The sequence below is a fragment of the Myripristis murdjan genome, chromosome 21 (genome assembly GCF_902150065.1).
Source record: "Myripristis murdjan chromosome 21, fMyrMur1.1, whole genome shotgun sequence".
Lineage (NCBI taxonomy): Eukaryota > Metazoa > Chordata > Actinopteri > Holocentriformes > Holocentridae > Myripristis > Myripristis murdjan.
The window spans coordinates 32,478,155-32,495,270 of record NC_044000.1 but is presented as its reverse complement, the minus strand read 5'-3'; the positions used below and the strand labels follow the sequence as shown (position 1 = coordinate 32,495,270).

Genomic DNA, 17,116 nt, shown 5'->3' with positions numbered 1-17,116 from the left:
AAGAATCAGTGTTTCTGCTGCAGCACACTACACCTGAATCCAGACTTTGTCGCATTTAACAAATAACAGATCTGGATCTGCTGTGCAACTTTTTAAAAATAATTTTGCACCAAAGATGCGGTGGGATTTATTAAACCCACGACTGCAACCGCAGATGCTCATACATGCAGAACTAACTCATCTTCACTCTTCATCACACAGTGTGTGACACAGGTAATTAGGTTTTCATATAATCAGGGTGTGCTGTTGTAGTGTTTGTATTTTTACTTTTTACATTTTCTGAATTATGTGTCTCAGCACTTTTCCTGCTCTGGTTTCTCTAAACCATGGATCACACACACACACACACACACACAAAGCCAATTAAAGGGTTTGTGTAGAAGTAACTACAATCAAAGTTTTTCCTTTTAACCCTTTGAATCCCAGGAGCCCATGGACAGTGGCTGAGCTTTTATTCTGAAAGGTTTTATTTCATTCATTTGAGTCCTTTTTTCATTTTTTATTTTTATTTATCATTATTATTATTATTATTATTTGATGGCGGTTGTTATTTTGTAATTTTCGTATGATTCGATGATAATTTTCGACGCAATAAGAAAGGTATTTATGCTACTTGAATTTATTTGTACTGATCCCTCACACCCCACCCCCTCAGGGTGTTAAATGCCTTGTTGTGTTTTCATGTGTCTTCATTTGCATAATGTACATGCCTCTTATGTTTCTTGCTGTGTATGTGGTTAAAAAATAAATGCAGATTATTCATTTCAGTGCTCATTGTATACATGCACAGTTCTTCTCACGGAAATTAGGGTCACACATTTTATTTGGACTGTCCAGTGTTATTGAACAGTCCAAATCAAGTGAATATTAAAGTGGTACAGTCAAAATAAAGCAGAAACCGAGATGATTTATGAATTCTGAAATTAACTGGAGAGAATACACTACTGTTTATAGCTGTACACCCAAAAATCTACCAGATCCAGTTGAGTTCCTTTAATACCTATATAACTGCATATTCATTTCAAACAGAAAGTAATTATGTGATATTGAGTTTTATTGGATATAAAAATTCACCAAAAATAGCCAAAGTCAAATTTTCTGAAAGTAATGGCTGTAGTAGGACCATGGAGAGACCCTTCATGCATGGAGGCAATATTACGGCTCAGGGATGAAAATTGGCAGAGCTATTGACTTTCATTGAATTTTTTTTTTTTTATATAAAAAATACCCAAAGTTAAATATCCTACAAGTACAGATCATTGTGAGATATTGCTCTGATTTGCTTAGATGTAGTAAACCCAAATTTGAGACTTTAAGGGCTTCAGGAGGTTATCCAGGATAGGCCCCCACATTGCTGATTGCAGCTATACTTTAGTATTAAATTCAATAGAGCATCTAGTTTATTCTAGGACTGCAGAAACCATACATGTGGGCTATATGTCAAATTTGAAGCCAAAAGGAACAATATTGAAGGCACTGTTTGGTGGTACTACACTGAGGAGGAGTGAAACCCATGGAATTATTGGACTATATTTCCAACAAAATAGTTAAAAGTAAGTAAAGGCACATTTTCAGTATAGGCTGTATATATTGTTATGTTGATAATGCAGTTTCCCTGTAGCCAAGCATACAAACCCATAAACCCACAAGGGAACAATACACTATTTGGTGACAGACAGTATAGACCCATTTGTTTACGGAGAAACATCTTAGGTTATAATTTTCCTATAATTTGGCTGTAGTAGCTTTTCTGTGTCGCTATAAGGTTAGATAGAGCTGTCATGTGTCCGAGGAATGTTTTTGCCGATGGTTCTGTTATTCTGTTATTCTGATCTCTGTTATTGCTAATTATACTTCAATCAAGAAGGATATACAGAGATCCTTAAATAGATCAACTTGTTTTTTGTTTTTGTTTTTGTTTTTTTACAATAAGCTCACAGGCAGGGTCTCTGATGAACAGACTGCCTGACTGCTGCTATTGACCTACATTCACACTGAAAGGGAAAATGCCTATTATGTAAATTCCTTTGACATTTTTTCAGGAAAGTGTGCCAATGTTTTTTTCTTGCTCAGGTGTAGCTGTTGGATTGATTGTGCAGTCTGTGCACACAGAGGTGTTTCCTCTGTCTCCCACCAAACTGTGGTCAAAATACTAAACTGTGCGCTGTCACACAGCCAGATGCTGCAGGACCCACGGGCTTCCCGTGTCTGTCAGTCCTGTTGGAGGAACAACAAGAAATGGATCCAGCCAAAAATTATTCTCAGCAGCCACAATTTGAACAGAACACCTGTGGAGGCGTTGAAGCCAAATCCACACTGTCCAAAATCCAAATTTCACAAGTTAGACAAGAAGAGTTTCAGTCGAACCTCAGGCCATTTGCTGCATGTTGTCCTCTCTCTCCCCTGCCTCATCTGTCTCTCTCTACTGTGACTGTCAAATAAAGCAGAAATACGAAAAATTATCTTACAATAAATAAATGAATAAAAAACTCTCTGTTTATAATTATATGCTATCTTTAAAAAAAAAAACAAAAAAAACAAACAAACAAACAAAAAAAAAAAAACAATAAAAACTAAACTGCAGCTAACAGTTCCACAGTGGAAACTTAAATTGAAAGTAAACTCAATTGAAATTGAAAACTTAAAAGCAAAATAAAATTATGAAAAATACAAAACTATAATAACGCTGGTTGGTACTGATTTATAATTTTTGTTTGTTTATTTAATACGGATGTTATTCATTTATTTATGTATTTTAATAGATTTTATTTTAATGTATATACACTATATTACCAAAAGTATTCGCTCACCTGCCTTTACTCATACTATGAACTGAAGTGCCATCCCATTCCTAACCCATAGAGTTCAATATGATGTCGGTCCACCTTTTGCAGCTATTACAGCTTCAACTCTTCTGGGAAGACTGTCCACAAGGTTGAGGAGAGTGTTTCTAGGAATTTTTGACCATTCTTCCAAAAGCGCATTGGTGAGGTCACACACTGATGTTGGTCGAGAAGGCCTGGCTCTCAGTCTCCGCTCTAATTCATCCCAAAGGTGTTCTATCGGGTTCAGGTCAGGACTCTGTGCAGGCCAGTCAAGTTCATCCACACCAGACTCTGTCATCCATGTCTTTATGGACCTTGCTTTGTGCACTGGTGCACAGTCATGTTGGAAGAGGAAGGGGCCCGCTCCAAACTGTTCCCACAAGGTTGGGAGCATGGAATTGTCCAAAATGTTTTGGTATCCTGAAGCATTCAAAGTTCCTTTCACTGGAACTAAGGGGCCAAGCCCAGCTCCTGAAAAACAACCCCACACCATAATTCCTCCTCCACCAAATTTCACAGTCGGCACAATGCAGTCTGAAATGTACCGTTCTCCTGGCAACCTCCAAACCCAGACTCGTCCATCAGATTGCCAGATGGAAAAGCGTGATTCATCACTCCAGAGAACGCGTCTCCACTGCTCTAGAGGCCAGTGGCGGCGTGCTTTACACCATTGCATCCGACGCTTTGCATTGCACTTGGTGATGTGTGGCTTGGCTGCAGCTGCTCGGCCATGGAAACCCATTCCATGAAGCTCTCTGCGTACTGTACTTGGGCTAATCTGAAGGTCACATGAAGTTTGTAGCTCTGTAGCAATTGACTGTGCAGAAAGTCGGCGACCTCTTTGCACTATGCGCTTCAGCATCCGCTGACCCCTCTCCGTCACTTTACGTGGCCTACCACTTCGTGGCTGAGTTGCTGTTGTTCCCAAACGCTTCCATTTTGTTATAATAGAGCTGACAGTTGACTGTGGAATATTTAGGAGCGAGGAAATTTCACGACTGGATTTGTTGCACAGGTGGCATCCTATGACAGTTCCACGCTGGAATTCACTGAGCTCCTGAGAGCGGCCCATTCTTTCACAAATGTCTTGTTTCACAGTCTGCATGCCTGAGTGCTTGATTTTATACACCTGTGGCCAGGCCAAGTGATTAGGACACCTGATTCTGATCATTTGAATGGGTGAGCGAATACTTCTGGTAATATAGTGTATTTTACTGATGGTGCCGATAAAGCGCCCTCAAATTAAAAATAATCCACTCGGGGGCGCTCTAGGTTGAACGCGCCGGTTTGTTTTTGTGTTACGTCAGAGCTCGTTGTCTGGGGAAGTGACGTCACACGCAGGACGTACAGGTGGTTGGTTTCCGCAGCGGTGTTTGTGCTAACTGAAACAAACCAATGTGACACAGCTCGTTTACTTTGAACGGGAGGCTAACCGGCGTTAGGTAGGTGACGTTACGGCGATGGTTGACGTTTTAATGATGTTACCTGTTAGAAAGCCCGGCGCAGGTAACCAGCTGCTACGGTAAAGATGAGTTACGCTCGGAGCTCAGCTGCTAGCCAGGACCTAGCAGCTGTGCTAACGCTAGCTAGCCGCTGTTAGCTGATAAACACCAACAGATTTCAGATAAATCAACAGTCAAGCTGCTGATTTATCTACAAAACATGTGAGGAGTCGGCCTCCATAAACTCAGCGTGTTTGCCTTTATCAGGATTAAAGGTTGTGTTAGTTTGAATGTACAGGCAGAGGATGAATGGTGATGCTAGCAGTTAGCATGGCAGTCACATTCTTTACTCAGATGTTTCTTTATGGTTTAACCTGAATAAATGATTAATATCATTCCTCTTATGGGAACATGTCATTCATTACAGTAAATGGATGAATAGCAAGTTTTCCTTTGCTTGTTTTGTAAATGACTCCAAGTTTTTTTTTCTTACCACCTAAAAATGTACTGTTTCTCATAAAGTAAGAAAAAAAAATGGAGCTTTGTCCCGTTTCTTGTGATCTTGATTCAAGCCTCTTATGTGAAGTCTCTACTCCTGTATACTTTTTTGTTTTTTTTGTCTCTACCTTCGATTTAAGAAGTGACTGGTTAATTCTACATTACTGTATATATGATATATTGTGTATAAAACCCCCACACCTCATTTATTTATGTGTCTTTCTTTTCATTTAGTTTATTAACATCAATATTGTGATGCATTGTGTGTGTGTGTGTGTGTGTGTGTTCATAAATGATCAATAAACAAACAGTGTTAGCATTAGTGTTGGTCAAAATTGGAAATTTGGCCAACAGATCGTTCACCAAGCTTATATATATATAGAGAGAGAGAGAGAGAGAGAGAGAGAGAGAGAGAGAGAGAGAGATTTACATACGTATATATATACACACACACACACACACATATATATATATATCTATCTATATATATATATATAGATATATATATATATATCTTGTTCATGTGGTTATACACACTTTGTTGGGCCAATAAACATGGTGTTAACAGGTTATCAAAGTGCCTCATGCTGTGCCAAATAAAATAAATCACAGTATGTAAAAAGTCAAGTTATTTTACTTAATCCTCCTGTTGCCTTCAGAATGGCAAAACTTTTTTTTTTTCTTTTTTTTATCACTTGGGGTCGATTTGAGCCCAGCAATTTAAACCTCCATAAAATGGTTATAATAAAAATTGTTACCCAAATGTATGTGTCAGGTACTTTGTGTCTTTTTGGCTACCTAAGTGTTCCTTTAAATGAATTATAACCCCCTCCAAATGTCACTTTACCTATCAGTGGTTCTCACACGACCACAGCTGTGCTTCTGTTCTGGTCCTTTCAGGCCTTACAGCAGAGGGAAGATTATTAATCGCATGTTATAGTTACACAGTGTCATCCAAAACAACTAAAGCAATTTTTTGTAAAATGATGATATATGTGATATTCTTCTACCACCTAAAACTGCAGATGACTATAAAATGAGTCCAGGACATTGAAAACATATCATGTCAATTCTATATTCACCCACTTACCTCATTAAATAAGGAGCAGCCATGAAATATGAAGGAAAAAAAACAATGTTATGTTAAACATTAAATGGAGTCAGATTGATCTAACTTGAAATCTGGGAGCCGCTGTTCTCGTCTTGGTGATATATGACGCCGTCTCTGTTCTCTTGGTTCAGCTTTCTGGGCCTGCAGAGCGATGACCACCATAGTCCACGACACCACGGAGGCCGTGTGCCTCTGCGGCGAGTTCAACCTGTACCTCAAGCCCATCGCCAAGATGACCATCAGCGTGGCGCTCCCCCAGCTCAAGATGCCCGGCAAGAGCATCTCCAACTGGGAGGTGATGGAGAGGGTGAAGGCCATGGTGGCCCCGGAGCAGTTCTCAGCGCTGCGCATCTCCAAGAGCACCATGGACTTCATCCGCTTCGAGGGAGAGGTGGAGAACAAGGGCGTGGTGAAGAGCCTGCTGAGCCGCCTGGACGGGAAGAGCATCAAACTGAGCGGCTTCACCGACATCCTGAAGGTACACCTGCTCTCCTCGTGGACTCACCGCTCATGTTTTATGTCCCTCCGAGTCTCAAGCTCATCCTGTGTGCAGAAGAGAAAGCACTGGGGAATGAAATGCTTCTCTTTTGTTGTCTCCCTTCAACAGCATAGCTCTAAGCTAGTAGACTATATTGTGCTAAATGCTTTATGAACAATAAAGACTTTAGACAGTGTAAAGAAAATAGACACATTTTAGAGGCACAATGTCTGGTAGCCTATTTAAACTATAACTACCAGTCAAAGAGGAAGGTTTTACTATTTAATACCATTATTTTTACTGTTAATACTATTTAGTATTAAGATTTTTTTCAAAAGCAAGCAGTAATTATTATTTAGTTGTCACATTATTCGACAGCCAAAATTGGCATTTGCATCCTGTCCTCCCCTTCAAGAAGTTTGTCCTCCTGCTGCTGATCAGGGAATCAAGTGCTAATGTCCAGTTTTCTTGCTGTTCTTTTACTTGATAAATCACAGTTAAAAAATCAGCTAACACATAACCAATACTTGGAACTGTTTATTAGTTTCTGGACAGTAAATGATCACCTCCTTCCCTCCTTCGGTTTTCCAGGTTCGTGCCGTGGAGAACAAGGTGGATTTCCCCACCCGTCACGACTGGGATTCCTTCTTCCGTGACGCGAAGGACATGAATGAGACTCTGCCGGGGGAAAGACCCGACACCATCCACCTGGAGGGGCTTCCCTGCCGCTGGTTCAGCCAGAAGGACAGCCCGTACCCAGACCGACCCTCCGAGGAAGTCCTCACCACCGTCTTCCAGGGCTTTGGCAAGGTGGGACAAACAGGACAAGGAGCGGGAATTCATATGTGTTGGTTCTTGGCCAGGCGCTCAGTCGGCTCTTTTCGTGCCTGACTCAGTCGAAGAAGCTGCCCCTGCAATGTGACCATGTTAATCGGCAAACGTTACGTACCTCACTGATTATCACTCAAAACCTTTTTTCATTTGCTGAGATCAGCCCTAAGTTAGGGTTCACTAAACATGTCACATTTCAGTAAAACCTTGTCTCTGTTTGGCTTCACTGTTTCCCCACAAGTTTCGGTCACTATTTAACGTCCACATTCTGAAGCCTTGGTAAGGAAAAGTACATTGATTAGATTTATTTGTACCTATGCCTCTCATATCTGTATTTCCTTGTTTATCATTTTATTTCTTTATGTTTTTTTTTTGTTTGTTTTAGTTGGTCAAATTTAAGCAAGACAAAGCAAAAATCAAAAGTGATCCAAAAGCAGGGATTTTATCGATGTATGTATGTATATCTGATTTAATTTTGGAGCTTTATTCATAAGTAAATTAAGAAAATCTTGCACAATGTCTCAACTTGCAGCTATAGTTTTTTTGTAGTAGAGAATGACTCAGTCTGGGTTGGATCTCACTGAGCCTCAAAACATTGTCTTCTACAATCAATTTCCAGCTGCAGGTTGAGACATTGTGCAGGATTTCTCTTCATTGCCTGTGTGGTTTTCTCTCTGACACACCTGTTACCTCCAGCAGGAGGAGGTGCAGTCAGTTTGAGGGAAGAGACATAAAATATTAGCAGTACTCATGTACGATCACCATCAAATATCAAAGTGCTAGTAAATATGAAATCAACAAATCATTTCTGGGTTAGATTTTTAAAAATTTAATATCATCGAAAGTTAGTTCCAGAATTCATCCCTGGGTTTGCATGTCTGTCCCATCTTTAAAAATCCAAAAACAAAACAGGAAGGTAACCTCAGGCTTGCTTGGTTCCAGGTGCGAAACGTGGACATTCCCATGCTGGACCCCTACAGGGAGGAGATGATGGACAAGAACTTCAGCACGTTCAGCTTCGGGGGCCACCTGAACTTTGAGGCGTACGTCCAGTACCAGGAGTACTGCGGCTTCACCAAGGCCATGGACACTCTGCGGGGCATGAAGCTGATGCTGAAGGGCGAGGACGGCAAGGCCGTGGCCTGCAACATCAAGGTACCGCACGCTGCCTGCTGCTCTCCATCATTGATTCTTTTATTTGATTTCTAGGATTCTGTGAACATAAATGCACCAAAAAAATGTCTCTTTAGGTACATTAATGGATGCAAACGCACTGAACAATAATAATAAATTATTCATAATAATTACATAATTCAGAGTTTGTCAAACATTTTTTCAGCTGTAAGGAATCAGTGGCCGAACTGGGACACAAACTTTATTGAGGTCTGCAGCTTTTCGAGTGTAAATTTCTCCCAAATAGTTTCCCACCAGAAAGCAAAGTGAGGTGGCATTATACAATATTTGAGAAGCGTAACAAATTCACATTCATGCAGTCCAAATAAAGTCTGACACAAATCTCTTTTCAGAGCATCTGGCCATGTCATATCGCTCTCTTTTGGCCTCGGCTGTGTAATTCTGTGCGAACCAAGAGTCTGATTAACGCCGCTTTCAACAAAGAGGAAATTGTGTAATTTTTAATTGCTGTGTAACTCTCTCAGAATTAGAGACGCCGAGCGCTAAAGGGAGGAGCCTTCACTGAGCAAACTGTGGGAAAGCAAAGCTGCTTTAACAGAATCATAAATGAACGTCTTATTTCTTCATTTGACAACCTGACATGATCCGCTGTAGCTGGCCTGTGTGAGAGCCAGGAGAAAGCATATGTTGGCCCCGCTGGTTTTAACGCTGAGGTCGACTTCTTTAGCACAGCGTTGCAGCTTTAAGACCTTTTAGTGGAATGAGAATCGAGGCTGCAGCATCATCATTCCCAGGATCATGAGGGGAGGTGGGAGCCCAGCTTTAATCCACAGAATAAAGTCTCATTGTGGAGTGTAAATGAAGGGAGGAGGCTGTGAATGAAAGAGAGGAGGAGGGGAAGGAGATGAGTTGGCTCTATTGTTTAATTATATAGACACACAAAGTCGGAGGAAGTATCCTGTAATCTCTCCCAAGCTTTCCCTTGACATGCTACCTGTCCCAGATAATGACTGGAGCCGCTGACCCACATAACACAGCCAGCGTGGGGCGACTTCAGCGGTTTGTGTGTCTGTTCTGGTCATCGGGAGGCAAATCTTCAGTCCACTTTAAAAAACCACATCACCCGCCTAAACCTGAACTCTGTCCCGCTACATCGCGTTGAAAAACATTTTCTGCCAGTCACGCCTGTTCTTTATCGAGCAGCATCTAATTAATAATAAGAGGACATACAAGTTTTGTTGTTGTGAAAAATTAATGATAAATCCTCACATGTTAGCTGTGATTTTTCACACAACTCCCACAATCCTCCTCCTCTTTCATGTGTAAATAAAATTTTAATGATGTCTCACGCTGGAAGAACACTGGGTTCTTCATCTGTTTGGCTTATATTGACTCATACTTACACACTATATGTATAATTCCGTTTTTTAAATGTAGGACAGCATAATCTGAAATTGAGTAATAGGCCGTGTTGCTTTATAAGCAGTGGCTCTCTGTGTTTTTAATATTCTTTATATGTTTGTGGAGTGTTGTTCCTGTTTCCTCCGTGGACACACCTGTCTTTTCAATGTGACTCCAGAGATCAGATGTCTGATTTGTATGCGAGCTCTGTGGTCAGATAAGAGTAACATGGCCCTGTTTGCATGTCAAGCTCTCCTTTTGTTGTTGATTTTATTTATCATCTCAAGCAGCCGAAGCAGCCGGCAGCTGAGCAGAGTGCAGCACAGGCTTATGCTTTATGCAGAAATCATATTATTCAACACGGTTACCGTCCCTGCAGAGAGAGAAATAGAGTCCTGAGAATGCAGCCGACACCGCTGGGAAGTCCGTGCCTCTGAGGTCCTCAAAGCCAGTGGTTCTCAACCTTTTTTTCAATGTTAACCATTTGAAATGTTTTTTCAGCCAAGTACCCTTTGACCAGTGTAGAAAAAATGGCCTACATAAAGAGGTCCAACCCAGCGCCCTTTACTGAGGCTGTTTTGTTGTTTCTGTCTCCTCTTCCTCCTTGTTTCCAGCTGCATCGCTGCTACGTTTCAACCACTGATCCATTTTCTGGATTATTTTTTTGTCTTGTCTTCCCGCTCAGAGTGAATAAACGTCCTCGCTCGACGACCACGGCAACAGATTTAAACCACTAACACACACATCTGAGACTTTCAGGAAATCCAGAACAGAAACTGAATAGAAAATGTGTTTTATCAAACTTACATCTACATTTTTAATTGAACTTATAGCAGAGGCAGATTATTTTAGGAATTATGCTTGAGTGATATTTTTTAGATTATTATTATTTTAATCTCACATACCTCCTGCAGTACTCCACTGTACCCCTAGGGGTACCCGTACCACTGCTCTAAGACACAGGATGACTGAATAATTTTTGTAGGACGAAACAGATTCTAGCAGTACCTTTTTCTCTCGTTCTCCACTGCACTCCACGCTTTGTTTTTTCTCTGCTGATCCTCGATTGAGGCAGTATCCAGGCTGCGGCCACAATTTTGTCCGCACACAACTGGAGTCTGATCGGAGCGTGAGCCAGGGCCAGCTCAGGATGTGTGTATTTTGAGAAGCAGCCAAGATCCGATCTGAAATCACACACAACTGATGATTAACGTGAGCTGGTGTGATCAGATGAACCAGGTTGTTCTGAAAAGACAGGCGTAAGCACAGTCTGTATGCCGTACGGCGATTTATCACAACCTACACCGACTGATTCTTCAAATTGATTAATGGATTTAAATGGGATTACTGATTAATCTCACAACTGTCTGGTCTGTCTCTCTCTCTCTGTGTTTCCCAGGTGACCTTTGACACCAGCAAGCACCTGAGTGATATGGCGCTGAAGAGGAGGAACCAGGAGAGGCTGAAGCTGCAGGAGCTGGAGAGGCAGAGGGAGGAGCAGAAACGCCGGGAGAGAGAGGAGGAGGAGCGACGCAAGGAGGAGGAGAGGTACGACGCCACGGCGGCAGGAAGCTGCAGCTTATTTCAGTGTGGCTGCAGACGTCCTCCTTCATTCTTTACTCTGTAGGAGCAGCGTGAGGCTGAGTCGGCTCGAGCTGCTCCCGTCTGCCTTCACATTTACATCGAGCTCTTTTACAGCTCTGACTTACAGGCCTCAGTATCATGAAAAAGTGCAATACCAGTATGAGCAGCATGCACAATCTGCACTTTATTTGACCACAGACTTTATGGGTTATAGCATGGAAACAATATTAATTAATGTCAGCACTTTGGGATTGTTATTGAGTAATGCTTGCATTGTTTCATTGAGAAAATCCATAACAGTACAGCAGTGGTATTTTTGTAGAGCTGGATGCAAAATGTGTGAAAAACTGGTATTGATTTGATGCAGTAGCGTTGTTTTTGCTTGGTATTGGGTCGATATCAGGGCCCGCTGTTCAATGCTGGACTGTGTTTTCCTGCAGCAGTGTGCATTGTTTATGCGACTCTGCTTATATTTCAAGCTGTATTGACTCTAAACTTTATGTGGAGCAGCAGCTAAGTGGATGGAAAGTGTTGGTTTTGAAAAACATACTCCTTTTTGGGCAAAGGGGAGCACTTTCTAACCACAATGAGCACTTTATTTTTGAAAGTACGTGCCCTGCTGGGCCTGCTGGTGGCGCCGGAAGAAAGGTTATGGGGTCACCAAAATTGCCAGATTTTATCCTCTAGTCAGCAGGAATGTTCAGTCAAATTTTAGTAAAGTTCAACTTTTTGATAGTTTCATTTATATAGCATTTTAAAACCATGTGATGAGAAAGCCAGTATCATCACGATACTCACTCTAACTGACTGAAGAAAATATTAAGTCAGCTATCATGAGCTGCTGTGTTTAAGGTGAAGTGACAAAGGTAATGCTGGAGTGAATAATTAAAATAAGTGAGTGTGTCCAGTTGGGGAGGAGATGTCTGTTTTGTGGCTGTCATTTTCTAGGACCCTCATTACTACAAATTAGAATAAAATATCGTGATTTTTTTTTAAAGGTTATATCACCCACCACTGAAGAGAAACCTTATAATGACAGAAAGTAAAGTTTTCTGTCATTCATCATCAGTAAAGTGCCAATACTGTCACCCAGAGAAAGTCAACTTTTCTTCCATTTCTCATCCAAACTAGCTTTGTGAGAGGACGACTAACTGTAAGAAAAATTATCTGGACACACTGGGAACATCACGATCAATAGATAATTCGACTTAAGTGTGATATTTTAAGGGATGATCAATGTTTTTTTGTGGATTAGTGCTTACATTTTTATTTTAAGTTATTTTTGGCATTTTAAATAGCAGTATCACTTGAATGCTTTTCTACAGCACTTTCAAGGTCAGAGCATGATCAGTAATACTGACAACAACTGCATAAACGTGAACCTGGTGTTTTTGTCAGGAAGCAGAAGGAGCAGGAGGAGGAGGAGAAGGAGCGGAGGAAGGAGGAGCGGCTGCGGAAGCGGGAGCAGAAGCTGCGTGAGAGAGAGGAGAGGAGGAACCTGAAGAGGGTGAAGCGACGGCAGGAGGAGGAGCAGAAGAAGCTGCAGATGAAGATCGCCATGGAGGAGCGGAGGCTGCTGCTGGCCCAGCGCAACCTGGAGTCCATACGGCTCATCGCCGAGCTGCTGGCCCGGGCCAAGGTGAGCCGCGCGCACACACACACACACACACACACACACACACACACACAGGAACACACTCCTAACTGTGGTGTCACACTGGGTATACACACAATGAGTGTATACACACAAAAATCACTGAACTTAATTGTATTATACTTTGAATAATTTGAGTATTGGTAGCAATAACTTAAGTAGCTTCACATAAATATTCAACTCTTATGAGAACAACTAACTCCATGCAGTTCTGTATAAAAATTTCTCCTGGAACCAGTTTTGTCAACTTGTTCAGTTTAAGACTCGGTGTTCTGTTTGACACGCCTGCTTGGTGGGTGTTTGACATTAAATTTTGTGCTGAATGCCAGAAGTTATGTTGAAATGGCATCTCAGCTTGCAGAGCACATTTGGTCAGAGCACTGAACATTGCTAAAATGTCAAACTGAAACTTTCCCAGCAGTAATTACACACCACTGAATTTTCTGTTAGAGTGACAGCAGTATTACACACACACACCTCCTGTTGGTTACACACACCAACTTTAATGGAGATGCCAGTGGATACTTACAAAAGTAAAATTTGGAATCAGCTGTTTACCTCTTAAAAACACTTTGTTAATACTAGGGGGGGGTGCATCTCTCCAGTATAAGACGATCCAATACGTATGCTGATACATGAGGTGCAGTTCGATTCAAGAACAATACATTTTAGAATGGAACGATTCGGATTGATACGATTCGGTAAGATTACGATACGATTCGGTTCAGTTCAGTGGGGTGTGATGCCATCTGATGCCGCCTGAGCGAGTCAGAGAGGGAAAGTGGGAGATGCAGACAAGGACAACACAGGTGTCAGCAGCTGCATCAGCAACATAAACCCATTTACAATTTTGTAATCGTGCCATCGGCCGGTTCGTGCTACGTTTAGACCGATCCTGGGGTCCGTGTTCTGATGCACCCTAACCCTAAATCTAACCCCTTCAAATCAAAACCACATTTCTGATTCAAATCGGTTATTTGTTACACCCCTAGTTAATACAGTGCAGTTTTCCCAGCGCCAGGAAATTAGATCTTAGAGACTTATTAAACTTATGCTGATAAAATTATTTGTTAATTGTGTAAGTTTACTGGTGAAGTAGCCAAATAGTGAAATTTGTGTACTTTTCCAGTTCACATGCAGCATTCCTCATCGTGCTCATATTTTACTGTGTTTTATCTTTTCCCTCTTTGCCCACCACCCCCCCTCTCCTCCCCGTGCTCTGAAGCAGCAGCAGCAGGAGAAAGAGAGGGCAGAGCGCGAGGAGCTCCAGAGACAGGAGGAGGCCCGGCAGAAAGAGGAGCTGGCCCGGCTCCAGCAGCTGGAGGCCTGCCGGCGTAAGCAGGAGGAGGAGCTGCGGAGGGTGGAGATGGAGAAGGAGCGAGCGCTGGAGCTCCAGCGCCGAGAGAGGGAGCTGAGGGAGCGACTGCTGGGCAACCTGCTGAAGAAGAGCAGCGGAGGAGCCACGAGCTCCGTGGGCGCCCAGGGCCAGGCGGACCCCGCGGCCAGGGGGGAGGCCTCCGTTCTGGGCGGCAGCGAGGTGGTGCTGGGGGTCCTTGCCCCGCTGAACGGAGAGAAGACAGCTGAGGGCAAAGAAAGGCAGACGCACAAAGCAGGAGCCCGCCCGCAGGTTTCAGAGAAGAAGAGAGCCGCGGAGCCGAGGAGAGGAGGAGGCGAAGACAGGAAGAAGGACAAGGAGAGGAGAGAGGGAGTGGTGAGGAGCAGCCGGCGCAGCAGGGAGCGAGGCCACTCTCACAGGGGCAGGAGCTCCCACAGCCGAGGGAGGAGGGGCCACACCCGCTCTCGCAGCAGGAGGCGGAGCTCCAGCCGCCACAGGAGGAGCTACAGTCGCCGCGGAAGCAGGAGGCGGAGCCACAGCCATCGCCACAGCAGCACGAGCTCCAGCTGGGACAGGAGCAGGAGCAGCAGCGGGAGGAGCTACAGCAGGGGGAGGAGCCACAGGCGCGGCCGCCGCAGTCACAGCAGAAGCAGCTCCAGGAGCAGCGACAGGAGCAGAGACAGGCGGAGTCACAGCCGCCACAACAGAAGATCCAAGAGGAGCAGCAGAGACAGGAGTCGCTCCAGACGACACTAAACTCCTCAGTGTCATCAGTTTACTGACTGACGCACGTTGCTCGTCCTGTTCAAAGGTTCAGCCGGTGTGAGGTGTTCAGGGACTGCAGCTGATTGATAGTCACTTTGTTCCAATATGCAGTTTCCCTGTTGGACTGAAAAATAAAATATTTTCAAACATGGTCCGCCATTTGCCCCAGAATGTTAGTCCTGCTGTGTGGAAAACAGCATGAAGGCCACGCGGCACTAAAACTCTGCTTTAAAATCTAGGATAAATATTATAAACATATTCATGTATACCTGTGTGGAATCCCACAAAGGTGATGCGATTTCAAATATTGCATTAGAAGTAGTTTTAATCATTTACATGCTCAGCTACCATGTCAGACACACACAACATTGACTGGTCGATGATAAATTTTGAATAAAAGGCAAATATCTGTGCAGTATATTGACAGATAGACGTATCAGTGTAACCCACCTCCAAACAAAAAGCCACAGGTTTGGTTTTGTCTGAGCGTTTTTTCTCTCTATGCATGAACAGCAGTGACACAGCACAGAGAGCAGGCACACAGACGGGCCTTTCTGTCATTTAGCGGCGAGCCGGCGACAGTTTCTGGTCCTTTGCACACTTGTAGCTTCATGACAGAAGACGAGGCGAGCATCTGCTCCTCACACGTCATCAGCACGAAGCCCCCAGACGCACACACGCAGCTGAACTCCTCCTTCATGCTGTCTTACGTGGACTACTTGAAAAATGAAAGACTGCTGCTCCGTTTTGAAATGTGAAGATTCTTTGCCAACTGTGAGCAACGTACCTTTTTATGTTTCTGCGACGCACACAACAGCAAGCAGGACGACGGACTCGGTCTCCCCTGTGAGCTGTTCCAGACCGAGCTCTGCAGAAGCGACTCACTGGTGGTGACAGGGTTTGAACTGTTGAATCTGTTTGGATGATTTTGTTTAGAACAGAAAACATTTTCTTTTCTTCAAGTTTCCATAACAAGAACACAAGTTTGATTGAGATGAATTGTGTGAACGGTTTATGCTCCAAAGTGTGAATGCACCTCAGAGAATAGCCTCCATATGTGATATTTTGCAGCCTGTCCCCCCCAAGTCGTCTTAATAATGTGAGTTTTGCATCCCAGACAGGAGTCCAAACACATCTCACAGCCTTTGTTTGTTCACACTGCGGCTGAAAGTGACCCAATTCTGATTTTTTTTTTTTTTCTCAGATCTGATCTTTTTGCCTGTAACGGTTCCTATTCCTCTCTGTATGTTTATCCGTACACATTGCTGCCATGAACCCAGCATGCACTCGTTTACAACAAGCACGCCGCTAAACAAAAGAAAATGTCACTGGCACAACAGTCCGTCATCATAATTCATAAAATACTGGTGCAAGCATTCATTTCTTGAATAGTTTCCGTGGTAACAGTGGCGTGGTGGCAGTCTGTCCGCTGTTCAGGCCAGATTAAGGGTAAAAAAGACAAAAGAGGGCTTGAACTGCAGTACACGTCACACATCATATCAGCAGGAAAACAATGCACATCTGATTTAGCACCACGTAAGAGAGGGGCTCCAATCAGAATTGAAAAAGATTGAGTTTTTTGGCATAAAAAGTCAGATGTGTGTCACACGTGAGGGAAAAAAATCAGATCTCTGCTGCTTTCTCTCTCTGAACGTGGCCTCAGCGGTTTCTTTTATTGATTATTCATTGTAGTTATTGCTGACTCATTACCAGCTTATGGGATGCAAGTCAGAGTGTGAGAGACTGCACACACACCACCTTTAGAGTCGGACACGTTTTCCACGCCTTACTGGGATTTGTGCCGTTAGTTGGTCAGAGTTTGAGCTTTAAGGGAGTTTTAGTTGTTTTTTTCTTTTTTTCTTTTTTTTTTTCTGGTGCCTAAAGACACATCCCCGATGTTTGTTTGTTTGTTTGTTTGTTTGTTTTCAGGTGATGGTCTGAGCGGAGCCAGTTTGTTCTGAATTGGCTCTCCATCAGCTGGAGAACGGCTCAGACACACAGCAAGCTGATCTGAATTTCTTAAAATAAAGTTCAAAATTGAAAACTGCTTGAAGGAA

The 17,116-nt window shown here is 43.0% G+C and overlaps 1 protein-coding gene across 3 annotated transcripts; it reads left to right on the top strand.

The window, feature by feature from the left end:
* Positions 1 to 4,144: 4,144 nt before the first annotated feature.
* Positions 4,145 to 17,116, top strand: akap17a (A kinase (PRKA) anchor protein 17A). Of its 3 annotated transcripts, none has more exons than XM_030081111.1 (7): positions 4,145 to 4,267; positions 6,008 to 6,354; positions 6,946 to 7,164; positions 8,128 to 8,340; positions 11,120 to 11,268; positions 12,703 to 12,943; positions 14,187 to 17,116. In XM_030081111.1, exons 2-7 carry the CDS (start codon positions 6,028 to 6,030, stop codon positions 15,048 to 15,050), a joined length of 2,013 nt encoding a protein of 670 aa, XP_029936971.1. In that variant the 5' UTR covers positions 4,145 to 4,267; positions 6,008 to 6,027; the 3' UTR covers positions 15,051 to 17,116. The 3 variants fall into 3 exon arrangements, with proteins under 3 accessions (XP_029936971.1, XP_029936969.1, XP_029936970.1); XM_030081109.1 differs by having other exon boundaries at positions 14,184 to 17,116; XM_030081110.1 differs by lacking the exon at positions 4,145 to 4,267 and having other exon boundaries at positions 5,897 to 6,354; positions 14,184 to 17,116.